The sequence below is a fragment of the Gavialis gangeticus genome, unplaced genomic scaffold (genome assembly GCF_001723915.1).
Source record: "Gavialis gangeticus isolate Ggan-Ray unplaced genomic scaffold, GavGan_comp1, whole genome shotgun sequence".
NCBI lineage: Eukaryota > Metazoa > Chordata > Crocodylia > Gavialidae > Gavialis > Gavialis gangeticus.
Window position 1 is genome coordinate 2,634,920 of NW_017728998.1, and position 26,258 is coordinate 2,661,177.

Sequence of the window (26,258 nt, forward strand, 5' to 3'; positions counted from 1 at the left end):
TAGGCGCTACTTCACGGTCAGGGCGGCTAGGATCTAGAACCAGCTTCCAAGAGAAGTGGTGCTAGCTCCTACCCTGGGGGTTTTTAAGAGGAGGCTAGATGAACACCTTGCTGGGGTCGTTTGACCCCAGTACTCTTTCCTGCCATGGCAGGGGGTCGGACTAGATGATCTGCTCAGGTCCCTTCCGACCCTAGAAACTATGAAACTATGAAATAATTATTGATTAACCTCTTGTCACATCTCGGCGCCAGCCACGTTCCAACACCACAAAATGCTTCGTGCATTGAAAAGCTCCCCTGAAAGACCTTTTGGGGGGATCAGGGTTTGCAAAAGCTGTGCAGTAATGCAGATCTCCCCTTCCCGAGCACTCAGAAAGCTTCACAAGCAAACCAGCCGGCCCCCGTCCCACGAAGCGGGCAGGGGCCGTCGCAGTCATCCTGGCCCGGTCCAGCCAGCTTGGAGCAGGGTGGCATGTAGGAGCTACTGCAGAGCAGCACTTTGCAGCTGCTTGGGAAGGGAAGGACGGGAGAATCCCACGCAGGAATCGTCAGCCGGCCGAGAGTAATTGAGAGCCAGTGTGTGGTAATGTGAAAACTGCTGCCCTTGGCCCCATCAATCCTGAATTGATCATTAGCCTGCCTCTTCACCTGTCAGTCTAGCAGCAGCAGCTAATGACAGAGCAGGATCTGCTGGTGTCTTTCAAACCTCTCTCTCTTTTTCCTCTATTTCCAACCCGGTCCATTTGCTGTCTCCAACACCGCCCATCACTGCTTTGCCCACTCTGCGTGGGCTGGACTAGGGGGAGAAGGGCGTGCGAATTAACCAACATGCTGGCATCTGTCCTAGACCACTTCCACCCCTGCGATAGCAGCAGAGCTGGAGCGGGTAGCACTGCCTGCGTGCTGGCTGACCGGGACAGTGGTAAGCCTTAGCAGGGCTGCCGTGAATGGGTCCACATCAGCATGGCATTGCTTGTGGTAGCTGTTACCACAGTAGCAGCCTTGTGTTAGGCAGGATCGAGGCCACCCCATTGTGCTCCACGTGCGACACACACAAGGAGTGAAGTGGTCCTTGCTCCGGAGTGCTGCATCCTACCGGCGGGGTTCAGGCGTTTGAGATCTGCTTGCTGAGCAGGGAGACGACTAGAGCTTGTCATCCTGGAAGACATGTTACCTCCCAGCAGCCGTGAACACGGCCGCCCCTAATGTCTGCTCCCCTGCCCAGGACTTCGAGGACCTCCGTGACGGGGTTTCCAGGCCGGGGTTACAGCAGCGGTAAAAGACCTGGGGCAGAATCTCACGGGTGTCAATGTGCAAGGTGTGCCTGATTGCAGAGCCAGGTCCCAGCTAGCCTGAGAGATTCCCTCCCGCGAGCCGTTCCCAGTTTAAGGGAAGGAGAGTCAGCAGGAGCCAGCCTCCGCATGGGGGGACGGTTGTGCAGTTTTTGCAGCTTCGTTTGTGCTAATCCTCAAGCAGGATCCTCAGCACTACTTACTGGGTTAACGATGCTGGAGAGACCAGCTGACCCAAAGTCCCGCGCTCCCTTTTCTCCCCTCCCTTGGAATATGTGCAGCGCCGGTTTGCCTAACGAGCTGCCGGTGTTCGGAGCGGCCTGCCCTGGGCATGTGCTTGTGAGTCACCAGTTGCTAAGCTGGCGCGGGAACCCATGAGAAGCAGCTCGCTGGCTGAGTCAGGGGCACATCTGTGCGCGCGGCCGTGGCGTGCGCGTGCCTTGGCTGCCTGCTCTGGCCCGACACCTGCAGCTGGGCACCTCAGACAGGCCGTGCTGTATCGGACCTTTCTTTGCCTGCGTCCTGCCAGTCCTTTGGCTTCACATCATCCAGGAGCAGCGCTCACCTAGCAAGCGGGGCAGATGCCAGTGCCAGGGCCATAATGGCAGCACAGCGCGGTTGGACTGGCATAGACCACTGCTTGCTTTGCCCTTAGAAACTCCCAAGCTGGCTTGCTGGGCATTGGGGAGGCACTGAGCCGTGGGCCAGCTGTGAGGGCAAGAGCTCCCAGGGACTCCTCCGCCTCCTTGAAGTGCCCAGGAGGGGACAGGGTGGTCAGAAGCACCCATCAGCAGTGGCTTTTGCATTAAGTTAGTGCCAGGGTTTCCGACTGCTCTGGGCAGGGGTTTGCCGGGGCTGGCTATCATGCGGAGTTTCCTCCCAGTCCCCCCACAACTCCCCATTCCGCCTCATCCACATGCTCGAATCTCAGCAGCTCTCGGACATTGCCTGCCTTGGAAGCGGTGGGTCGAAGGCCCCTTCCAGCAGCTTGGGGGACCAGCAGACGGACAGCCCAGGCTTGGCGTGTTGCACGTTGCACAGCCCCGTGCTCTGCTTCTGGGCAGCAGAGTTTCAGCCTAGGCCGTTCTAGGTCGGCTGGCAGGGGAAGGCCGCTGGGGCACGGGGGAGGCTTCTGTGGCGCTGGCTGGAGCAGACCCCGCTGCGTTTCCTCCTGCCGCTCCCTTTGTGGTGTGAGCATGCACGGCCGAGCGGCCCAGTGTCCAGCTCCGCGCCCTATAATCCTTTTGCATGGCTGGCTCTCAAGCTTGTGTGTAAAATCCCCTTCACCTCAGTCCAGCTGCTGCCTCTGGGCCCCTCCTGCTCGCTTGGCCCCTGCCCCACACATGCTTTCACAGCGACCGCATGTCTCTGGCTTCCAGCCCACGCTCCTCCTGCTGCCCCTTCTCTGGCCTTACGGTTTGCTGTATCCGCCGGTGCCACCGTGATCATTACCGGGCTGGTCTTCTCCCCCAGCCCCTCTCTGAGCGCGCTCTCCTGCTCTTCCGCGCATGCGTCGGCCTTGTATGCTGGCCCTGGGCTGTCTGTGCTACCTCGAGCTGGTGCTGCTTCCTCTGCTCACATCTGGGGGTGGCCCAGCCTGTCCCTAGGCTGAGAAGTTGGGTGTGTGCAGGATTTGGCCTCGGGGCTCCCCCTCCCATGCGTGTGTGCTCCTGGGGTTGTGCCAGGCTGCTCTGCTGCCTGGTATGGGATCCCCCGCGTCCCCTGACCACCAGGCCTCTCAGGACCTGCCTTCCAGAGGTCCGTAGAGGAGCCGTCTTCTCCCCCCGCGTCACTCCCTCCCTCCTGCCTCAGCTCAGGCCTGTGGCTCGACCTGTATTGTGCTAAGCCTGTAGGCAGAGCCGAGCCGACAGCTGAGTCCTGAATACCTCCACATGAAGCAGCCTGTGCTGGGAGACCTCTGGATAGCTACTGACAGGCTTCCTGCAGCCCGGGGTTTGTCCTCCCAGTTGTGTGTGCGCACGTGTATGCACGTGCACACTACATGACCTGGGCACACGCCCCATCTGTGGGTACACGGGCACATCCCTCGGTCTCCTGGCCACGCTGTCACGCTCTTGCCTTTCACAGCAGCTCCCAGTTTCCTCTTTGTGGTCGCGCTGAAGAAATGCAGAACAAATTTCCCAGCTGTGCTGGCATCAGGCTGCTGGGCCGGGCCCCGGGCTCTTCTTCCAGCCTCTGCAGGGCAGCACGTGTGAAATGCCCACGCCAGGAGAGCACAGTCCTTGGCTTGAACAGCAGCACGAGAAGCGGGAGGTGTTGTTTGTGGGTTCAGAGGAGGTTTGAGCAAGCAGCAGACAGAGGTAGCTGGAGGTGGGGTTTGGCGACCGACGCTGCGCTGCATGGAGGCTGGCAGGGTTAGTCAGTGAAATGCCATCTCCTCTGTCAGCAGCGGGGGCTTGCGTGTGGTCCATGCGCCGCTTCGCCATGGATCACGGCTTCATGACGAGCACGAGGGCTGTCAGCACCAACGCCTGCCTGTGCTTCTGCACTCGCCTGCTTGCACTCGCCGAGCCCACTGAAACATGCACGGCACCGAGCTCGTGTTGGGCAACAGGATGTCAGTGCTGGCGCCTCCGAGAGGACAGAGCTCTAACTTCCCTCTTCTTCAAGCCCTGTCTTGCTAAGGGAAGCTTGTAAGTGAGGACATAAGCAATGCCACATGTGGTCCGACTAGCCCAGTATCAACTCCTGGCTCTAGCCCAGCCGTCCGTCTACCAGACCAGGAAGGAGGCTCTGGCTGGGGGGATTTGGGCGACTGCAGGGCTGTCTTCCTGCCACTTCTTTGCTGGCATCTCTGGGCGGTTTCACTGGGTAGGGGCCACCGGCGCCGTTTGAAGGGCAGTGGGTGCTGGCCAGCGTGCTCTGCTCAGTGCCCCCGCTCGGAAACCTGTGGCCATCAGTGCCCTCCCTTGTTATGAACCAGTGGCCATCGCTCATCCCTGCTTTCTTTTTAGTTGTCCCAAGCAATTGGCTCTTGAATTAAGGGAGGTTTATAGTTCTCCTGCTGGGCCCGGGCCCACGTTTCCCTTGGTGCAACAACAAGGCTCGTCTCCAACAGTGGCAGGAGAGGATACTTTAGAGGGAGGGCATCGGCCTGGGCACATCTAGAGTGATCTGTCCCCTGATATCCAGCGTCATGAGTTGAGAGATGCCAGAGGAGACATCCCTGGCTGTTCTGTTCAGCAGCTGATGGATCGGTCGTCCCTGAGTTTGTCTAGTCCCTTTTTAAGGGCCTGGCAGCCCTCCCACTCCATGTACAGACACAGCAGTGCCCGAGCGTGGGTCTTGCTCTTGATTTGATTTCCCCACCTTCGCTAGGAGGAGATATAAAAGAGCATTTCTTCCAGGGATGGAGGTCTTTGCAGCAAGGGCCGCAGAGGGAAGCGGCCAGCAGAGCCCGGGGGCCGCGTTTGCAGCGAGCTGGCTCAGGGCTGGTGAAAGGGAATACGTCGAACATGAGTCAGGTTTTCCAGTGTCCAGAGCCCTGAACTAAAACTGTTGCATCACCGTCGTGTCTCGCCGGGCCCGAGATCCAGAGCTTTTGTCTGCGGCTCAGGCTCTTGCTAGGCTGAGCCAAACTCTCATCGCAGCAGACTTCCTTGCTTCAAGTCGGGGCTGGAAGCCGGAGAGCGGGAGGCGGGCGCCACATCCGGCAGCCGTTCTGATCAGCTCTCTCTTCCCCCGCCTCTCTCCTTCCTGTTGACAGATTTGGTTTCAGGCCACCTCTGGGTCTTGCTTTTGCACTCGGTTCAGTCTGCCGGAGCCGTTCTGGGCAGCGGCAGGTGGACTTAATGCCGGGCTGGGAAGCAGGGGGCGAGGGGAGATGCCTGGGGAGAGACCCTGACGTGTGCCGCGTGCCATTTTTCAGTAGCTTTGGGCGGCACAGAGCAGAGAGGTGCTGGCTGGAGGTGGCTTGTGCATTGGCATTTTCCGGCGGCCTGGCACGCGGAGGCGGCGGTGCGCAAGGAGCACTGCGAGGGTTGCTCCCGCGTGGGCACTCAGGCTCTCAGAAACATACTGTCGGACCAGCAGGCCGGGCGGCCCGGGGAAAGCCCCGAGCTCCTCAGGCCGCGCTTCGGGCAAGGCTCGCTCGTGGCCTCTCTTGGGTCCATCTGACTGGCTTTGGGGCACAGGCCTCCCAGATCTCTTGTTAGACTTTGGGGGGCTTTGCTCCCTGGCACTCTCCTCTGCATTGGGCACAGCAGCCGGATTGATTGATTGTAAGCATGAAGGCAGCGATGGGGGCTGCTGCAGTGGTGGGAGTGATGGTCAAAGCCATACTCTTAGACACCAGGCTCCCTTTGGAAAACGCCAGCTCTTTGTCTTCACTCTTTTTTTGTTTTGGATTAGAGTACTAGAGCAATTCTTCTGTTGCAAAGCAGTAAGAAAGGTCCCAACAGGTGGGAATGGTTTTGGATTCCTATCTGCAGTCTCCGGGTTTATCTTGTGAATCACATGTGCACCAAACAGTGCTAGCATTGCATGGTACCTGGCCAGGATCTCAAGGCCACCCCCGTTTGGAGCCACTGCTTGAGATAGCACGCGGCTGTTTATGCCGTGGCATCTCCCCCTGCCCGCAGCAGATGCCACCCTGGGGTATTTTACTCCCCCCAGCCCCTAGTCTGCTCAGCGCTGCAACTCTGCCGGTGCCTGGGGTTCCTCTCCTTGCTTTCAAAACCGGAGCAACATTGAGCCTGGCAGAGGCAACCCACCCCCTTGTGCAACCAGTACAGGAAATGCAACTTGTGACCTGCTTCCCCCAGTGCTTCAGAGAGACCAGGCAACCTCTGTGCTGCAGCATCTGACGTGGGGGCGGCTGGTCACAGAGGGGACAGCGGCACTGATTTCTTCCCTGGGGCAGTAGACCTGCTGGGGGAGGGTGGAGGGTGGGGAGTCCTCCTTCTACAACTGGATCCGGAGAAATGCAGAGGTTTTCCCCTGTGGGTTTTGAAGCGAGAGAGCGGCAGTCCCCTGGGAGAGCCCTGGCTCTCTCGCCACTCCCAGCCCCGTGTCTTCACCCCAGAATGGTTCCTGCAGGAAGATCGTGAGCCCAGCACGCCCAAGTGCCGCAGCTCCCATCACGCTGCCTGTCTCACTGCAGCAGCTGAAAGCAGGAGCTCGGCAGTCACTTTGGGGTTTATTTTTATCCCGCCGATCACATGTTCCCACCGTTAAGTGCTCTGTGGAGGAGGCTGTTTCTGCCAAGCAGAATCAGGGAGAGTTTAGCATTTCTCAGTCAAACTTTGCAAGCCTCTTTGCAAATTGCAGGCTCGCTCTGGCAGCGCCGAGCCAGCCAGGCAGGATTAATGACAGTGTTCCCGTTTGGAGGATACAGCCCTCGCTGCACACGCACACACACGGGCACACAGCTTTGCTGGGCTCTGCCGCCGCGGCCCGAAGCAGCTGGGTCTCCTTCTTATAGGGCTTGGCTTTGCCTGTGGCACCAAAATCAGGCCTGGTATCAAAGGGGTGCGACCGCTTTCCCGTCATCAGGAAAGCATTTTGGGTTGGCAAACCTTGGGGGGGTTCTTGCACTGATGTTCCCTGGTGGAAGGGGGCTTGAGGAGCCCAGAGGAGGACTTTCCATTGCAGTCTTGGGGCCTGCGGTCTGCCCTTAGCGGAGGTGCAGCCGGTCCTCTGCCCCTCGGAGAGCACGGGCCCTTGGGAGGGCACCTGAGTGACAGGGATGTGCAGCCCTGTGCCACATCGGTCCCAGGTGGGAGAAGCTGCTTAGCAGCCTGCCTGCTGGCGCTATGTAGGTCAGACCGTTTCCTCCAGGTAAGCACATTCGTTCCATTTACTTTTCAAGTATTTTAAGGCACGGAGAAACCCTCTGCTTCCCAGTGATCTGAGTTCAGCCCCGGCTCCGGCACTCCTCCCAGCACAGCGCCTGGGTTCCCCCTTGGCCCCTGCCTTTGCTCTGTCTGTTTGTAACGGGCAGGACCTGTTGGCGTCTGATCCACTTGGGGGAAGGGGCAAGGAGCAGCCATTTCTGAAGCACGGAGGGCTCGCGGTGCACGTCTTGGTGAAGCCCATGCAGATGCTTTGCCTCTAGCGAGTGGCTGAGAGATGCAACGCCCTGTTCTCATGCACAGTGGTGAGAAACATGTTTGCAAAAGAGCCACGCAGCGTGCGAGTACCCTTCACCCAAGCTCAGGGGCCGAGTATCACCGCGTGTTTAATGCCGTGCACTCACAAAGCACTTAGTCCCGTGCTACAGGGATCGGGGGCTGCACTCATGGTGTCTAATGGGAGTTTGACGAGCAGAAGGGGAAGGCTGTCTGACAACACTTGCAGAAAGCAAAGCACGAGACTAGGCAGGCGGGCAATATGATCGCACCACGATGCAGGCAGCATGCAAAGGCTGTGCTTACTCATTGGACATGCCAGGTTTTGCAGAGGCAGTTGCTTCTTGGCCCCCAGGCCACCGTGGCAGGTCAGGTGTTTTCCCCCCTCTGACATGTGCTGCTGTCGGGCTACGTGGGGCTCTGATCAGCCAAGTGGTGGTTTGTGCTTCATGCATCCTGGACGTAGTGAATCTGCCCAGACCAAAATGGAGCTTTTTCATGGAAAAGCAAAACTGAATCCGCCAGCGGTTGGCCAAGTATTGCTGCCCCCGTTACAGATCGAGGTAGAGCCACACCTGCAATCCTGCCCCGCAGACATCTTCTCATCCACTCCAAAGATACGGCGGGACTATAGGGAGGTCCTGGTGAGGGCGAGACATGAGTGGGGGCGCATGGGGTGCGGTTTCCCATAGGAGAGAGATGATGCAAGGGAGACTCGTTTGTAGAGGGGGATCAGAAGGCGGCGGGCAGTAGAGAGGCCCAGTCAGTGTCCTGTGGTCGTTGCCAGCACCAAGGGGGCAAGGACATAAGCAACAAACTTAAAATTGCCATAAGGAAATCTTTCCTACTTAGAGTGTGTCACCAGCCTGCAGACGCTGTGCCCACAGGGGAGGATCGAGGGTACGAGCCATCAAAAGCAGATGCAAAATGTAGCTCTTGAGCTCTACCGGAAAGGCAGTGATGGTGTCTGCAGCCATGGACAGCAAGGGTAGCATGCCCTGATAGGTTATAACCTGGCAGCTGGATTCGAGGGGGAATTGCACAGGTGATGGTCCTGTGCCTTCCTTGGAGGCCTCCAGCTTTGCCCAACCCCAAGGATGAGATCTTTTAGTCTCTTCTATTTTGGCAGGTCCTGAGTTTCTAGGATCTAGAGACATTTTCTAGATGCCCCGGATCAACATGATGCCCCAGATCAGCGTGATGAGGGTGTTGCAGAAGCATCTAGGCAAGAGCTCCGTCTCCGGCATGGAGACTTTGAACTTCTCAGAGGCTGGAAAACCGGCTGGTGTTTGAAATCTCTCTGATCTCCCTGGCAACTCTCAAGGAGCAGGAGAGAGCCAGGAGCTGCCGGCTGGCAGTGGCTGCGTGGCTCCGTGCCGAGGCAGCGTACGCTATCAGGGAGTGACAGTGGGATGGAGAGTCCAGGTGCCCAAACCCCCTCTGCTTTCCTGCAGCTTTTTGACTAAGCTGTGCCACCCCAAAGGCGTGCATGTTCAAACCGGAGCATCTCTGGAGTGGCATGTGTCATCCGTGTGCAGGAATGAGAGGGCGTGTGTTGTGTGCCCAGCTGGGCCCAAAACTGGACACAGGACTCCAGATGTGGCCTCCGCAGTGCAGAATAGAGGGGAAGAATCACTGCCCTGGACCTGCTGGCAACACTTCTACCAATGCAGCCCGGGCTGCTGGTAGCCTTCCTTCTACTCTAGTTTGGTATATCGGTTTCTCTGTTCCCGTTGCACTGGGAGCTGCAGTCCAGCAAGACTGGGCATGATGTGTGTTGGTTTGTCACTGCCAGCGGTTTGCAGGGCGGGGTGAAATTCCAGAGCTGCCATTTCTTAGTGGCTGTTTGCATCTTCATTTGAACTGTAGCAGTTTCCAGTGCATCCCTGGCACCTTGTACATGCAGTGCCAAAAGCACCCCCCGAAGGCATTATAGGCATCATTTATCATCTAAAAACCGCTCAGGCCTTGAGCTGCTCTCCAGTTCCCGAATCCCTTCCCGCCTCCCATTCAACAGTCGGCTTTATCCTGGGGAGAGAAGGGGGATCCTGTTATGTAACGTGGGTTACTCTTAGATCTCCAGCCCCACAAAAAGTGCAAGGCCCTATGTTGCATCTGTGGGGCGGCTGTCTTCTCTGCACACGAGTGGAATGAACCACGCAGAGAAATCTGTAGTTAGCAAATACCTGAGCGGAGGCCGGTAAGGAAGTGGGCCATTTGTGCTCAAGCCTGGTCTTGTAAATGCGGGTGGGCCACGCTGACTGCGATCCCTTCACCCATTTCATACTGGTGTGCTGGGAATCCCAGTTTGTTCTTGACTGGGGGCGGTTGACACTGAGATGATGGATGAGTGCTACAGTGGTAGGATAGCCGCGATTCCCACGGCTGCTAGTGAAAGGGGCATATGTTTCTCTCAAAGATAGGCAGGCATGGCTCAGTTATGGGGAGGGAACTTTTTAATTGAAAGGACTAACAACATTCAGCCTTCTTCGCCTTGTTCTCTTTGCACGTAACCCCCATCCCGGCTGCGTTCCCGAGTCACTTTGGCACTTTCTCCTGGCTTTGCGTAGTTGGCCCGGCAGTTCCCCCGGTTGCTCGGGTGGTGGTTTCACACAGCAAGAGAGAGGAGGGTGCGACTGCCGATGGAAGAGTGAGATTGCAAAGCCACAGAAGTCAGCCGAAGGGCCCAGGCAGAAGGAAACCACCTCTTGCCTTTGACGGGGGTGAGATAACACTGGCATGGTCTTGCCTTAAAAGCGACTGTAGCTGGCAAAGCCTCACATGCAGCAGTGCAGAGGCAGCCTGGTCAAGGCGGGCGGGTTCGAATTCGCCTTTCCCCAGCGCTGCAAGCCTGAGTTCACACCCAGTGATAGCTGTGGCTGCGTCCGTCTGGCCTGGCACTGTTGGTACCACGAAGACTACAGGGCAGTTTGGAGCAGGACAGGAGAGCCCCCGGGGTCGTCGGGGAGCAGGGGAAGGGTGCACGCCTGGCGTCTCGCACCTTTTGCGGAAGCTGTAACACCACAGCGTGCGTGCACTGGGCAGGTCGGGGCAGGAAAGTTGCCTGAGCAAATGCTGGCTGCTTGATAATGCATTCAGGTGACATGCGCTTAGTGCCGTGGAAAATATTGGATGGAGAGATGTTAGCACCACGTGTGTGTCCGTCAGCAGCTCCGCTGCAAACTCTGTCCTACCATGAAGCACCGGGCGCAATGCTGTGATATCCCAGCCTTCCCGGCCCGTGGGTTTGAGCACAGGTTTCCTGCATGGCTGGGCTGAGCACTGACTGGCTTGAGGGTCCTTCCTTCCCAGGGGCACTCCGGTGCCTCCCGTGCCTCCTCTTCATGCATATCGTGTGGCTTCCCCGATCCACTTGTATTTAATGCACACTGTGGGGCGGTGGGCGTTGAAGCTTTTGGACGCTGAGCAGGAGAGAGATCTCCCACTGCCTGATCCTGAGATGCTTGCCGTGTTGGCTGGTGGAAGTCAGCAGTGTAAAGCTCAAATTAATTTCTGAGAGTTCAATTTGGATCCAAGTGCTGAGGGAGAGATGCCAGGGCTTTGCTGTCCTGGGGGAACAGGGCGCTGCCAGCCTTGCCACACTAGGAGACCCCTAGGAGCCCAGCGCAGCTGGTGCAGGTATCCCTAGGCATGCCGACCCCTCGCTGCCTGCAAGAGTGAAGACAGACATTTCCGCAGCTGGAACTATGTTCTCCCCTCGCTTTCTCTTGTGCATCAAAGTAGAAGGCAAAAAATCTGCCCCTTTGAGAAGCAAGTGGGATCGGTTAAATAACGAAGCTTCTATTTACCCGGCAAAGCTGTGGGCCATTCATCAGGGGCTTTACATTTTTATTCCAAGGCCGTGATGCAGCTAAGCATTTTTTTCCCCGATGCCCAGATTTCTGAGGCAGCATCTCCCCAGCTGAATTCAAAGTGGAATTTGTGGGCAGATGATGTGAGGATACAGCTGTGGGAACCAGTCACCTGCATCTGCCTTCGAGCTGAGAGGGTCTCATCTGCGCTTCCCACAAACAGCCCTTTATATAGGTCTTGAACGTTTCTGCAGAACCCGTCCGTGCCACAGGCCGCGCAGCCTTAGCTCGTCTCTAGTTATTATTCCCCCTCCAATGCTTTGTTCTTTGCTCTTCCTTTGCGGAGCCGGCGTATTTGAATCGCCCGCAGGTTGTCTCTGTGGGAGCTGATTGCTGATGCTGGTCTGTGCAGCGCCCCGCTCTGGGTCTCCGGTGCTGGGAACGCCGCTCTGCCAAGTCGGTGGAGGGGACAGCGAGCATGGCGGAGCACAAGCAGGGAGGTCACTAGATGCGCCTGCAGTTTCCAGGGTTCAGGAAAGATCCATGCTTGCTCAGAGGGAACTGGAAAGCTGCTTACAGAGAGCTGCCTCTTTGCAGGGGCAGAACGGAAATAGCTCATCGTGGAGTTTGTGGCAGGGTCTAGTTCTCACTGGTGCTGCCAGGAAACCCTGCTCCTCGATGAGAGCAGTGCCAGGACGTGCGGGGAGGAGCCGGAGCCTGGTGCTGGCCGGGCACCTCGGACCCGTAGGTTAGGATCAAGCACTGGCTACAGACCACGGTTGCATCCTTGTGCCTCCCAGCCGGGGGGTTGTCTTCTGCAGGCGGACGCTTTGGAAGACCAAGGCTGGGGTGGGAGTGACAAGGAGCAACCCCACAAGGTCCCTCCCCATGTTCCCGTGGGGTCGATGCAAGCTGATCGGTGCCGGAAGTTTAGGCAGGGCGTCTCAGAGAGAGAGATTAGCAGTCCACTGTTACCTGGAGGAAAGGACCGCAGGTGACGCAGGACCCCGTCACACGAGAGCGCCATGTCCTGCGGCAGCTCCAGCCTGTGTCTCCGCAGGGATGAGGTGGCGGCGTTGCAGAGCTGTTACGCGGTCTCTTGCTGGCACTCTCTGTTGATGCTTTTAGATGCCTCCAGTTCAGTCCATGCTGTGGTGATATAAGGCGGGTGTGCTCCTCGACGCACCATGGCATGAAATGGAGGTTCCTAGAAGCAAGATGGCAGGTACGGTACTGAGAGTCGGCTGCTGCGTGGGTTTGCTCTGTCTCCCTCTTGCGCTGCTGGTCGGGGTGGGGGGCAGAGCGGAGGGGAGAGGTTCAAATCCAAAAAACCAGCCAGGCTGTGAACAAACTGGCCAGGCCAGGAAGCTCTGAGGGACAGTGCTCCTCCCATGCCCAGGCCATGCCCGTAGCTGATGTTTCTCTGTGCCAAGGCTTTTCATGGCTCTGAAGGAGGGCATCTCTCCCAAGAACATCAGAGCTGGGAAATGCCAGTCCTGCTCGTATCTTTTGGCTTTCGTTGTCTTTTTTTTCCACCCTCCCCCCCCCACTCACCAGCGGTTTTTCTGTCAGGTGCTGACAGGGGAGGCTACTCTTAGCCCCTCACTTAGGAATGAATTTGGTTTTTGGTTGCGGAGTGTCCATGGTATGAAACCATCCCCTTCCCTTTCTGTCTCCTATCGCTTTGCAGAAAAGCAGGGTCCGGAGCGGAAGAGGATTAAAAAGGAGCCTGCCACGAGGAAGCCCGGCTTGCTGTTCGGCATGGGCCTTTCAGGGATCCGGGCCGGGTACCCGCTCTCCGAGCGCCAGCAAGTCGCTCTTCTCATGCAGATGACAGCGGAGGAATCTGCAAACAGCCCAGGTGAGAGCCGCGAGCATGTTCCCGCTCGGGCAGACATGTGAGAGCTTGTAGGTCAAGGGGCCTGTGCACGCTGACGCTTTTCAACACGCATCTCGGTTACCAAACAACTGGGGTGGAAACGTGCCTCAGCGGCTCACCCCGACACCCAGGGAGAGCTGTTCAGTGGTTTTGGTGCCCCAGAAAGCTCTCTGGAGTATGAACGCTTGGAAGTGAATTGAAGCAAAAGGGTTCAGGTGCTTCCCTCCTGCCCCGGACCCCAGCTTCCCTTGCCTTCTGGCTTTGTGCAGGCTACATCTCCCCCAGCTTCCACAAAGGGCCCTCTGTTGTGTCCCCTCGGAGAGATAGGGGTAGGGTGGAGCATATTTCATTGAAACTAGGGAGTCCCCAACCAATCTAACCCTTGGGAGCCTTGGCTTCAAAATCAGCCTTGGGGTCAGCTGCTTTGCAGCCAGAGCTTCAACCTGCCTAGCAGTGTGATATGTCAATCGGGTAGGTCGATGGTTTTCTTGGTTGCTCTCAAGTGTCCCTTCTTATGTGAAGGACCAAGGCAGCGCCAGCAGTTTGCAGCTTAATGAGCCTGGGGTGTTTCTAACATGGGGCTTACATTCAGTGCTTTGAAGAATCCCTTGCAAACGTGGTCCCCGGGAGGCTGCAGATGCTGTATGCGCTCCAGAGGGGTCTGCATCTTTTTGGCCTTCTTTTTGTGTTTTGGCAATGGACGTTTCAGGTTCTAGGCCCCTCCTCTCGTCATGAACCTGAGTCTCGTTTCTGGTCGTCTCACTTTTGGTGGGAAACACTGGGGGTCTTCAGAGCTTCTCCTAGGCACGTGTGCACTCTGCTCCCTGGGAGCCTGGCCCATACGCTCTGCCCCTTCCCTTAGGGCACATGGGTCTAGGATAAGGGGCGATGCACTGCTGTCTCCTAAGCCATGGGGTTGCCGAGGGTAGGAGGGATGCTTAGGCCCCTTCAGGCTGTGCTCTGAGCCTGCAGCTCCTGTCTGCTGCAAGTACACAGCCTTTCCTCTGCCTCTACATCTGCTTTGGAGGCTCCCAGTGCTGCCGCTTGACATTGAAATTCAAAGTATTACAACAGCCCCCTCTACGGGCTGCGGGGCGACTTGTTCTCACCGTGCCTTTCTCTCCTTCCTGCAGTTGACACGACACCAAAGCACCCCTCTCAGTCTGCCGTGTGTCAGAAGGGAACGCCCAACTCTGCCTCCAAAACCAAAGATAAAGTCAACAAGAGGAACGAGCGTGGAGAGACGCGGCTGCACAGAGCCGCCATCCGTGGGGATGCCCGGCGCATCAAGGAGCTCATCATCGAGGGCGCAGATGTCAACGTGAAAGACTTTGCAGGTAGCCACCTCGGCTGCAGCTCAGCTGCCCATGCAGCCGTGCCGGCAGCCCTGAGCCCGGCGTGTGGACCTGCACTTTGTGCCAGCTAGGCCAGTATCCCATCCCTGACAGGATGGGCCAAGACCAGATGCTTCAAAGGAAGGTGCAGGGGACGCTGTGATGGATCATTAGAGAATGCCTCATCTGTGTGGGAATTTCAGTTATGCCCGAGAGCCTACACCATGGGCACGGGCAGCGTGGCATGTTGGAGAGTCCATGACACCAACATGCCGTGCTGGACCGTGATCTCAGCAGCCTCCTTCCTGATGACAGAGGAGCGCTGGGGACAGAGAGCTGCTGTCCCTGCAGGCCTTAGGGTGTCCGGAGGGAGGCACAGCAGTCATCTTCATCTTAACAATCACACCGCATGGACCGGTGCTGCCCTCAGCTCTGTGGCATTTTGCCATCTGTGTGTTTCTGGCAGAGCTGATGGGCACCTGTAGCCAATCCCCCAGCATTTCCCTGGATAAACCCACATTACAGCCGCTTTTTCCTTTCGCCACAACTTAACATTTGAGCTGAAATTTTTCCACGTTAGGCATTTGCCTCTGTCTGATATTTTTCAGCTAAAAGAGTTTGGCTGCTTCCAAAATGGAAGTGAGGGGAAAATTCATTATTTAGCCCAAATCTGGGGGCGGGGAACGACGGGACTTGCTATCCCTGCGAAAAGCTGCCAGAACCTTGCCACATATTACAGCGAAAAAATAAAAGCCCTTAGGTCCTGCACAAAGCCTGAGTAGACTTTGACGAACAAGATGCTGCCGCGATTCCATCTGACCTGACTGTGCCCTGGTCCAGCCACGCAGGGGCTGAGAAACACGGTCCTTGTAACTCCTCTTTCTGGCTTTGCTGGAGGGCCAGGCGCTGGGGCTGTGAATAGGGAGCCCTTTCCCCGCAGTCTCTTTTCCCATCTGCAAGCATCCAGGCAGCTGTGTGATCCAAATGTAGAAAGGACAGGAGCTGAAAAGGAGCCCAGGACTGTTTGGGCAAGAGGCCAGGGAGCCAGTTGAGTGGGGAGCAGGCGAATGGGAGGAAGGGCGGCAAGTGCAGGAGACCAGGTCAGGGATCCCTGAGACCGGGATGGGAAGTGAAGAGGGTGGAAGCTGGGGGTGGGCAGCTGGGGGTACCCAGGCCAGGAGACCGGCCCAGAGGAAGAGTAGGGGAAGGTGCAGCAGGACAGGAGAGACTGGGATGGGAATGGGGTTGGCGTCAGGCTGGAGGGACGGGGCTACGGTGCAGAAGGGGCTGTGGTCACTAGAGTCCACTCCTCCGCTGTCAGCAGCCACGTGGGAAGGCATGGGTCTTGCCCTCTGGGGACTGGTCCACCCAGAGGATGACAGCCTACTACTGCTATCCAGTTCTTCGCTAAATCAAGCAGGAGAGGTTCAGGCTGCAGATCCAAGAGCTCCCCCCTGCTCACAAAACACATGGGTATCACGAGGAGGCCATGTGAAGGAATTCGGGGAGGGGGGTGTGGACTGCAGAGACCTTGTGTGCAAGAGGTCGAAAGTGCCTGGACAAAGCCCTTTTAAAGGGGCCCCTTGGGCAGAGGCCCTGAGACTGCTCAGCCACCACAGGCTTTCTTTCTTCACTGCCTCACCCCTGCCTGCTGGAAGGGGCCGTCCTGTGGGAATCGGTCAAGGCTGAGTGATCCGGGGACTCTTGTCTGCTGGACCGTGCTTCCCCTTGGGGATGCAGAGGGTCTGGGGTGAATGAGGCAGGGGACTGCAAGAAAAGAAGGGGCAGTCTCCTAGCAAAGGCTTCCCTGGGCAAGAGGATTTTGTCCCAGCCTCTGCCATAGATCTCCTCCATAACGGGGCAGCTGCTTCAACCAGACTTCAGAGGTGCCTGTGGTGTTCACCTTGGTTTCTGGCTTCCCTGTAGCTCTGAGTCCTCGCAGTGACAGCAAACATATATATATATATATATATATATATATATATAGATGGCTGAGAACCCAAAAAACTTAGGGCCTGGGTATCTTGGGGCAGGCGGCCCCCGCAGTGAGAGGCCACGTTTGACCTTGAATCTCTGCCTGCCCCAAACTCCTGCCTGTACGATTGGGATGAAACCGCCGTCTCTTTCCCGGCGGTTATGGAAATGTACTCGTCAGTGCCAGGCAGACACTGGAGAGACGAGCACTGCAGAGGAAGCACATGAGGGAACTAATAATTTTGTCATCAGAGCAGGGCTTGAATACGGCGCAGTAAACAGTCTGGGGCCGCGCACTGAACAATGAGGGGGAACAAAGCACCCAGCAGCTGCCGGTTAATTGTGCGCTGCCCGTCTCCGGCGCCAAAGCGGACAGGGGACCCGTGGGCAAAGCGCATCTGCATCACGCGGCCTGTATCCTCCCGCCCAGGCGCCGAGAGCTGAGCCGAGGCTGGCACGCAGCTTCCTCCTGGCACTTCCCAACTTTTGCGTGCTCAGCTTCCCCCGTTAACGTTCGGCGCGTGGGCGTTGGCTGTGATGAGTCGATTTGGAGCATGGTGTGATTACCATCAGCGCTTGATTGAAGCCTGTCGCCATCGCCAGTTGTTTTGGGCACAGATGCCTCTTCTTAATAGCCCAAATGGAGGTTTCTGAAAGTCTGTGTGTCAGCAGAACACCTCCAGAGCAGCGCACAGCTGCTGGGAAACTTCAAAGCAGGATCTGCTTAGCAATCAGCTTGCCCCTCTTGGCGAGGAAGGCTTCAGCAGTTCTTTCCCTCCTCGCTTAGAGCTGCTGTTTCTGCCGAGTTTGTCCCCTCCCCGTGCTCCTTTCCAGCCAGAGCTCACGGTCCTGCTTGTGATGCCGTGACTGCTTGCTCTGGAAACGCTGCATTCACACCCCTGTGCTCTGAATTTGGGTGAGTGGGGGGAGTACACTGGATGTAGGGATGAATTCAAAACCCCAGGCTGAGCTGAGTTAAAATCCTTCTTAGCAAAGAGTTAGAAGCAATCTGACCTACCGAGACCAGAGCTCCAGGAGGGGGTCAAGTCAGCAGCCCTTTCATTTCATTGGAGTTCACTGAGCTGTGCAAGCTCCAGTGGACAATTGGCTGTAGCCTGGAATGGAAGTTAGGCCCAAGCACAATGAATTTCCAAGGCAAAGTGGCTGGTGTCTGGGCAATGCACCCCTTCTGTGTCATCTGCCAGCTGACCAGAAGAGCTCTGTGCCCATAGCCGGAGGCAAGCTGTTGCAAAGCAGGCAGCGGCCCCTTGGTAGGCAGGTTACCTTGTGCCGCTGCCTTCCTTCCCTTCAGCAAAAGGGGTTGCCCGCGTCACGGGTGTTTGTGTGCCTTGCAGGCTGGACGGCATTGCACGAGGCATGTAACCGGGGTTACTACGACGTTGCAAAGCAGTTGCTTGCTGCCGGCGCCGAAGTCAACACCAAGGGGTTGGATGACGACACGCCGCTGCACGACGCGGCTAATAACGGGCACTTCAAGGTGGGTTCTGGCTGGATCTCGCAGCCTGGTTTTAGTGATTCCCGAGGGGGGTGAGTTTGGGCTTCTAGTACAGCACGGCCGATTCTCTCCTGTCGAGAGTTCCCGATAGCCACGTTGCATCTTTGCAAGGCAGCATCTTCTCCTGCCCCTGTGCTGTGAAACATTTGGCGTGGTGTTCCCCTTCATGTCAGAGGTCTACGGTAAGGCTTGCCTTTCTTCCCACTTTGGAGAGAAAGCTGGCCGTCGGGAGAGCCCCAGGTTTGCGCCTTCTTCCCCAGTCCAGGAAATCAGTGCTGCCAGTTTCTATCTCCCTCCTGATCAGACCCTGTGCTCATATCCCTTGGGGACAGAGCAGGCCACAAGCTGATCTTCTTCCTTCTCGTCTGTCTGAATGGTGCACAAATGTGACCGGAGCTGAAACATCTTCCTGATACCCTGAGGCACTGACAGTCTCTCTCTCTCTCTCTCTCCCTCTCTCTCTCTCTCTCTCTCTCTCTCTCTCACCTTCAGGTGGTGAAATTGTTGTTGCATTATGGAGGGAACCCTCATCAGAGCAACCGCAAAGGAGAGACGCCTCTAAAAGTCGCCAACTCCCCCTCCATGGTGAATCTGCTGCTTGGAAAGACCACCTACGCCTCCAGCGAAGAGAGCTCCACAGGTGAGGCCCCACCATCACGCGTGGGCATTGAGATCCCCACCTGCAGCCATGTGCTGATAGAGAAATGCTAAAAGCACATGAAGTTACAGCATGGGTGAGGTTGGTTTGCTACAGTCCAGAACCTGTCTGCAGCCTGGCTGCTCGCATGCTGGAAAAACCCACCCTTCTCTCAAGGGAAAGCTGTTGCTCACTTGGAAATTTCAGCCCCGAGAACCTTTGGGGAAAGAGTCCCATACATCCACCAAACCTAGCTGCAGTCACAAGTAGATGCTGCTGCAGCCATGACCTGGCCACTAATCCACAGTCACCACCCATGTACATGCTCCTACTCCACGGGCATGGACCCAGTTGCTTACCCGTCTCACTGAAGGGGCAGTTGCCGTGGCTCCATTTCCATTTATTGCGGGGTAAGAGCATGCACTTGAGGGAAGGAACTGCGGAGCGGTCGATGGGCTGCCAGTCCCTGCTCTCTCTTACCTTGTGTTCCCAGGCCGTGGGCACGTGAACAAGGTATTGCAGGCTGAGCAGCTGCCCCTCAGAGAGCTGGCTCCTGCATCATCAGAGGTTTAAACGAATGTCACCAGCACTTCAACTTGCCCTTGGGAACAAGTATAGAAATGGTGGTGAGCATTCAGAAAAACCCATCCCCTCAGAAAGCCAGGGGCTGGACTCAGTCCTTGCTGAAGTATCTTTCCTGGCCCGCAGCCTGCTCGTACACTGATGCTACAACACTCCACTTCCAGAGTGCCATTGTCAGGGACGTCCGCATGGCCTTGAAGTGGCTCAGTGTTCCTCTTCAAAGGGACTTTGAGCTCCCTCCTACTCGTCCAGCCACAGGCTTAGTAGAGACGGCCACTTGGTGCCTGGGGTGAGCAGGGCTGGGGGTTCAGAGAAGCTTGCTGGACAATGCTGACTTAGTGGTGCTTCCTGCTGGGCCTAATGCTATTCTGGTCCCCACAGAGAGCTCCGAGGAGGAGGATGCCCCTTCCTTTGCACCATCCAGCTCCGTAGACGGCAATAACACAGACTCCGAATTTGAAAAAGGCTTGAAGCACAAGACCAAGAGCCAAGAGCCCCCCAAAACCATCACGCCGGTCAAGGACGAGTATGAGTTTGACGAGGATGACGAGCAGGACCGAGTCCCGCCTGTGGACGACAAGCATTTGCTGAAAAAGGATTACAGGAAAGAGACTAAAACCAACAGTTTTATTTCCATTCCCAAAATGGAGGTAAAAACCTATACAAAAAATAACACGATCACACCAAAGAAAGCCGCCCACCGCATCCTCTCGGACACGTCGGACGAAGAAGACACCAGCGTGGCCGTGGGGTCTGGAGAGAAGCTGCGGCTCTCAACGCACACGATACTGCCCAGCAGCAAGATTCGGGAGCCGCCCAACACCAAGCAGCAGAAAGAGAAGAGCAAGGTGAAGAAGAAGCGGAAGAAGGAGACAAAGAGCAAAGAGGTTCGGTTCGGCAAAAAAAATGACAAGTTTTGCTCCTCTGAATCAGAGAGCGAGAACGTAGAGAGCGAGGAGGATGACAGAGACTCTGTGCAAAGCTCTAGCTGTGTAAAGGACTCTAGGCTAGTGCTAAAGGAGTCCTCCTTGTTCAACTCTCTCTCTGCCTCTTCCACCTCCTCTCATGGGAGTTTAGCTTCACAGAAACATAACCCTAACCTGACAGAACACTCCAAGCACTGGAGGACGGACAATTGGAAAACCATCTCTTCTCCGGCTTGGTCAGATGTCTCTTCCTTGTCAGACTCCACAAGGACGAGACTGACAAGCGAGTCGGACTACACGTCCGAGGACTCCAGCTTAGAGTCGTTAAAACCCGTGAGAAAGAAACAGGACCACAAAAAGAAAAATAACCCCCACAATGCGGTCTTGGAGAAGAAGAATTCATTCCATCCCAGCGTGGATGGAGCGATTCCAAAGCTGGACAAGGAGGGGAAGGTCGTTAAAAAACATAAAACAAAGCATAAACACAAAAACAAAGAGAAGGGGCAGTGTCAGCTCAACCAGGACATTAAAATCATCAAAACTTTTTCTTTCGAATATGAGGACTCGAAGCAAAAGCCCGACAAGGGATTGCTTGTAGAGACTGAAAACACAGTGGAAAATAAATTAAAAGTGTTAAAGCATGAAAGAGAACACTTCAAGAAGGATGAGAAGCTCCCCAAGGGGAAATCGGAGGAGAAGGAGTGGTTGTTTAAAGATGAGTCTGGAAAAGCCTCCAAAGAAGAGAAATCATTCAAAAAAGTCAAAGAGGGGAGTAAAGACCTTGGTAAATCTTTCAGAGAGGAGAAGTCAAGTAAATCGGAAAAAGAGAAACCTATAAAGGAGAAATCTCCCAAAGAGGAGAAGCCTCGAATACATAAGGAGGAGAGAAAGAAGAAGTCAAAGGACAAACAGTCGAAATCTGAAAAGAAAAACGATCTCAAAGAGGAGAAAATTGCGAAGCTGGAGAAAGAAAAAACTTTCAAAGAGGAGAAAGAGAAATGTAAAAAAGAGAAAGTTTACAGAGAGGAGCCTGGATTTGATGAGTTCAATAACAAAAACCAGTTTCCAGAAAGCGAGGACACAAAGTTCAGCCTTTCTGATGATCAGCAAGAGAGATGGTTTTCCGACTTGTCGTCTGATTCCTCCTTTGATTTCAAAGGGGAGGATAGCTGGGACTCTCTCGTAACAGAATTCAGGGAGATGAAAAACGACACCGTGGCCAAAATAATCTTGGAAACGGCAAAGGAGGAAAGTAAAGAGAAGAAAAAGGAGAACAAAACGAAAGAAAAGAAAGACTACAACGAAAAGCGCAATGAGAAAGACACTTTCCTAAAAAAGAAAGAGCGAGAATACGTGGAAAAAAATCCTGAGAAGAAAAAGGACCAAACTGAAAAGCATAAAGTAACTCCTGGTTACCTGCTGGAGAAGGAGAAGAAAAGGAAGGATTCTGCCGAAAGTGTAAAAGAGAGGAAGGAGAAGGATGCAGGTGACACCAACAAAGAGAGAAAGGATTCTGCCGACAGCTCGAAAGATCGAAAGGAAGTTAAAATTAAGCAAGAGGAGCCTTATCGAGATGAGTTTAAAGACTATGGTTGTGACACATTCTTCAAAGACAAATCTGACCCTGAATTCAGTGGGAAAAATGCAGAGAGCTGGGAAAGGCATCATCCAGGCAAGGAAAAGGAGAAGAAAGATGCTCCTGAAAAAGACAAGAAGGAGAAAGTGAAGCCCGAAAAATACAAAGAGAAATCCAAAGAAGCCGACAAAGAGAAGAATGAAAAAGCAGTTGCGGAGAAGAACCAGAAAGACAAAGAACTGGATAAGAGTTTTAAAGAGAAAAAAGACACCAAGGAGAAATACAAGGATCTGCATAACAAAGACAAGGAAAGGAAGACTTCCTTCGACCAGATGAAAGACAAGAAAGAGAAAAACTTCTCCGCAGAAAGAGAGGACTTCCCTGAGAAAAAAGATGAGAAAAAAGGCAAAGAAAAGAGCTGGTACAGCATCGCCGATATCTTCACAGATGAAAGCGAAGATGAGAAGGATGATTACAGCTTGAATGCCTTCAAAATCGGAGAGCCCGTCGGGAGCGAACTGCACCGGATGGATGGCTTGCAAGAGAAAGATGATGGCACAGCTGCCGAAAAGGAGCTTTATCTCGCCGACAGGCACCGCAAGTACTCCTCAGATAGGCAGCATTTGGGAGAGAAACAGAAAGACAAAGACTCGAAAGAAAAGAAGAAGGACAAAGGATCGGCGGAAGGCGGGAAGGACAAAAAAGAGAAGAACTCCTTTGAAAAACACAAAGACAAGAAGGATAAAGATGCCGGTGAGAAGTATAAGGACAGGAAAGACAGGACCTCGGTAGACTCCACCCAGGAAAAGAAGAACAAGCAAAAGATCCCGGAAAAGGCGGAGAAGAAGCATGCCAGTGAGGACAAGGTGAAGAACAAGCACAAGGACAAGGTGGACAAAGAGCACGCCAAAGAGAAGAAGTCCTCAAAGGGAGGAGAGCCAGAGAAGAGCCTGCTGGAGAAACTGGAGCAGGAGGCGCTGAACGAGTATCGGGATGACTCCAATGATAAAATAAGTGAAATTTCTTCGGATAGCTTCACAGATAAAGGGCAAGACCCAAGCCTCACCAGCCTCTTTGAGTCATCCAATCTTTCCCTGACGGACGCTTCAGAGGAAAAGTTTAAGGATTCCCTTCCTTTACCCTGCTTGCAAGACAAACTCAAGGAGAAGGAGAGGCACAGGCACTCCTCGTCTTCGTCCAAGAAGAGTCACGAGAAGGAGAAAGGAAAGAAGGAAAAAACAGAGAAAAAAGAAAAAGCGGATGAGTTTAAAGACACGGGGGGCAGAAAAGATTCTGCTCAGTATGAAAAAGACTTCTCGGTGGATGGGGAAGCTTTCGGCATTTCCTACAATATGAAAGCAGAGGCTGACGAAGAACCAGACAAAAGCATGGACTACTTATTTCCTGAAAAGAAGGATAAGAACGATGCCGAGAGAGAGCTGTCCAAGAAGTTGGAGAAGGAAAAGGCGTATGGTTCGAGCACCGTCAGCTCAGCCAAAGAGAAGAAGAAGAGAGAGAAACACAAGGAGAAGTGGAAGGAAGAAAAGGAAAAGCACAGAGACAAGCATGCGGACGGATTCTTCAAGCACCACAAAGAGGACCCGAAGTCCGCCACTAAGGACAAGGACAGCCCGCAAGTTGCCACTTTCAAAGAGAAATCGAAGGAGGAGAGCCTGAAATTTGGCGAAACCAAACTGAAGGAGAAGCTCAAGGAGAGCCAGGAGAAGGACAAAGCAGAGTCTCTGAAGATGAGTAACGGAAATGACAAAATCACCTTGTCCAAAGACGGAGTCAAGAAAGATAACAGGCCTAGGGAGAAGCTTCTGGTGGACGGGGACCTGATGATGACGAGCTTCGAGAGGATGCTGAGTCAGAAGGACCTGGAGATCGAGGAACGCCACAAAAGGCACAAAGAGCGAATGAAGCAGATGGAGAAGATGAGGCACAGAAGTGGGGACCCCAAGTTAAAAGACAAGATCAAAACCTCTGAAGACATGCGGAAGAAGAGCCTGGATTTGACCACCAAGAAACCCCTCGTGCTTGATACTCAGCTGAAGGACAAAAAGCTCAAGGAGTTAGGCCCGCTGGCTCCCATCTTGTCCCCAGACAACAAGGCGCAGCCTGCCGTGGGGACGGACTCCAAAGACTGGATCGCTGGCCCCCAGCTGAAGGAGGTCTTACCCGCGTCCCCCCGGCCGGATCAGAACCGGCCGACCGGCGTGCCCACGCCTGCCTCCGTGGTCTCTTGCCCGAGCTATGAAGAAGTGATGCAGACGCCAAGAACTCCCTCCTGCAGCAATGAGGATTACACGGACCTGATGTTCGATTGTGCCGACCCCCAGCACCCGTTGCCCATATCCACCATGTCCATGAACGCGTGCTCTCCCTCCTTCTTCGACCGCTACGCGAACGCTTCGAGCGGACTCCCCGAGAATCCAAGCCAGACTCCAACCAGGACTGTGCCCTCCACCAACCTTTACCGCTCCATCTCCGTTGACATAAGGAGAGCCCCCGAGGAAGAGTTCAGCGTCGGAGACAAGTTTTTCAGGCAGCAGAGTGTCCCAGCAACGTCAAATTTTGACTCCCCGGTGCAGCACCTGATGGACGAAAAGGTCCCTCTTCCTTCTATTTCAGCAGAAAAGTTCCAGTGTTTGTCTCCGGGGTATTACTCCCCTGACTACGGGGTCCCATCCCCAAAAGTAGAGGCTTTGCATTGCGCGCCAGGAGCGGTGAGCCATGTCAGCCAGTCCCCCGAAAGCGTCTTTTCTGGTTTGCAAGCCAAATCCTCCCCGTCTCACAGAGATGAGTTGCTGGCACCCTCTGTGGAAAGTGCCCTTCCTCCTGACCTGGGCATGCCTTTGGGTACCACCGAAGAGCAGCAGGCCACTGCTTCCATCATGCCCCCCGAATCTACCTTTTTGCCTCCGATCGAGGAGAACCACTTCAGTTCGGGTATTTCAGAGCAGAACAATCTGGACTGGGACAACCCTCCTCCTGCCAGGAACCCCGAGCCCCCCATTCCTCCCACCTTGATGGGCAACCCTCCCGACCACCCTGTCAGCTGGTCAGTGGGATCGGAGCTGCTGATGAAGTCTCCCCAGAGGTTCCCCGAGTCTCCCAAGCCTTTCTGCACGCTGGAGCCGATTCACTCTGCGCCGGTGCCCTTTATCACTGCAGAGTCCCCATACCCAGTGTCTCCCATCTCGTACCCGCTGTCGGTATCTGAACCAGGGCTCGAAGAGGTAAAGGAAGATGCGGAAGAAGCCATTCCCGGAGAAATGGCAGCGGCAGAAGAGGCAGCGCCCTACATGTCCCCAACTCGATTAGACACGTTCTTCAGTAACTGCAAGCCTCCTCCAGAAGAGACCCCGGAGATGCCTGCGGAGCGCCTGTGCTTGCCCGCGGAAACGCAGGCGGAGGCCGTCGGCATCCTGGAGAACAGTTACTTGGAGAGCAATCCCGTGGCCCCCATGAGCACAGAGGAGCCGGTGACGTGGCCTGATCCATTCACCAATTCGGAAGATGATTTGGACCTCGGTCCCTTTACCCTGCCAGAGCTGCCGCTTCAGGCCAAAGAGGTTCCGGAGCCCGAAATGGCTGATGCGGAGCCGGTCGAGGAGAGTGCCGCCACCGGTCCAGAAACCGTCAGTTCTGGGGTCGTCAGCCTGGGAGCGGCTCCTGGCGAGCAGGACGAGCTGCCCCTGAAGCAGACGACGAATTTGTTGGCGGTGGAACCAGAGCCGCAGCTGGAAGAGCAAAAACCTGAAGTCGCAGCCCCGGAGGCCGTGATGGAGGCATCGAATGTCCCCGAGGAGAAGAGGCTGGAAGAATCGGAGGCCCCGAGTTTCCAGCAAGCAGCCTCGGCGGAGCCGGCCCAGCTAGAAAACAAAGAGGCAGACGTGAGTCGCGAGGAGCTGCCCTCCTCAAACTGTGCGGCGGAAGCTGGCTCCCAAAGCAGCTCGGCCCCGGTGCCCGCCGCTGACAGTGGAGCCACTCAAGACAGTGCCGCGTTGCGCAGTGCCGCCCAAGCCTCTTCCACCCCAGCAGACATCCCCCAGCCAGAACCCGCCGAACCCGTGCAGAAACCCGTCGCAGAAGCCCCGAAGCCCCCCAAAATTGAAGAGATCCCCCAGCGAATCACCAGGAACCGGGCGCAGATGCTGGCCAACCAGAATAAGCAGAACGCCGCGGCGTCGGAGAAAGAGTTTGCCCCCGTTTCGGCGCCAGCCACGCGGGCCAAGGGGCGCATTGTGGAGGAGGAGGACGCTCAGGCCCAGCACCCACGCAAGCGCCGGTTCCAGCGCTCCAACCAGCAGCTGCAGCAACAGATCAACACGTCCACCCAGCAGACGCGGGAGGTGATCCAGCAGACGCTGGCCGCCATCGTCGACGCCATCAAGCTGGATGACATTGAGCCCTACCACAGTGACCGGTCAAACCCCTACTTCGAGTATCTTCAGATCCGGAAGAAGATTGAGGAGAAGCGGAAAATCCTCTGCTACATCACGCCCCAGGCCCCGCAGTGTTACGCTGAGTACGTCACCTACACCGGCTCCTACCTCCTGGACGGCAAACCTCTCAGCAAGCTCCACATTCCCGTGGTGAGTTGCCCTTGCTCATGTGTGGATCGTGGATTTCAAAA

General features: G+C 55.6%; 1 protein-coding gene across 2 annotated transcripts in view; it reads left to right on the plus strand.

The window, feature by feature from the left end:
• ANKRD11 (ankyrin repeat domain 11) overlaps positions 1-26,258 on the plus strand; it is a 203,780-nt gene that overhangs the window by 172,349 nt on the left and 5,173 nt on the right. Inside the window, exons 2-7 of one of the 2 annotated variants that reach the window (XM_019505383.1) lie at positions 12,321-12,417; positions 12,883-13,053; positions 14,205-14,408; positions 17,735-17,877; positions 18,388-18,535; positions 19,496-26,217. In XM_019505383.1, the coding sequence (XP_019360928.1) occupies positions 12,390-12,417; positions 12,883-13,053; positions 14,205-14,408; positions 17,735-17,877; positions 18,388-18,535; positions 19,496-26,217 (7,416 nt within the window). In that variant the 5' untranslated portion in view covers positions 12,321-12,389. The remainder of the gene's footprint in view (positions 1-12,320; positions 12,418-12,882; positions 13,054-14,204; positions 14,409-17,734; positions 17,878-18,387; positions 18,536-19,495; positions 26,218-26,258) is intronic. The other variant, XM_019505382.1, reaches the window with a different exon arrangement.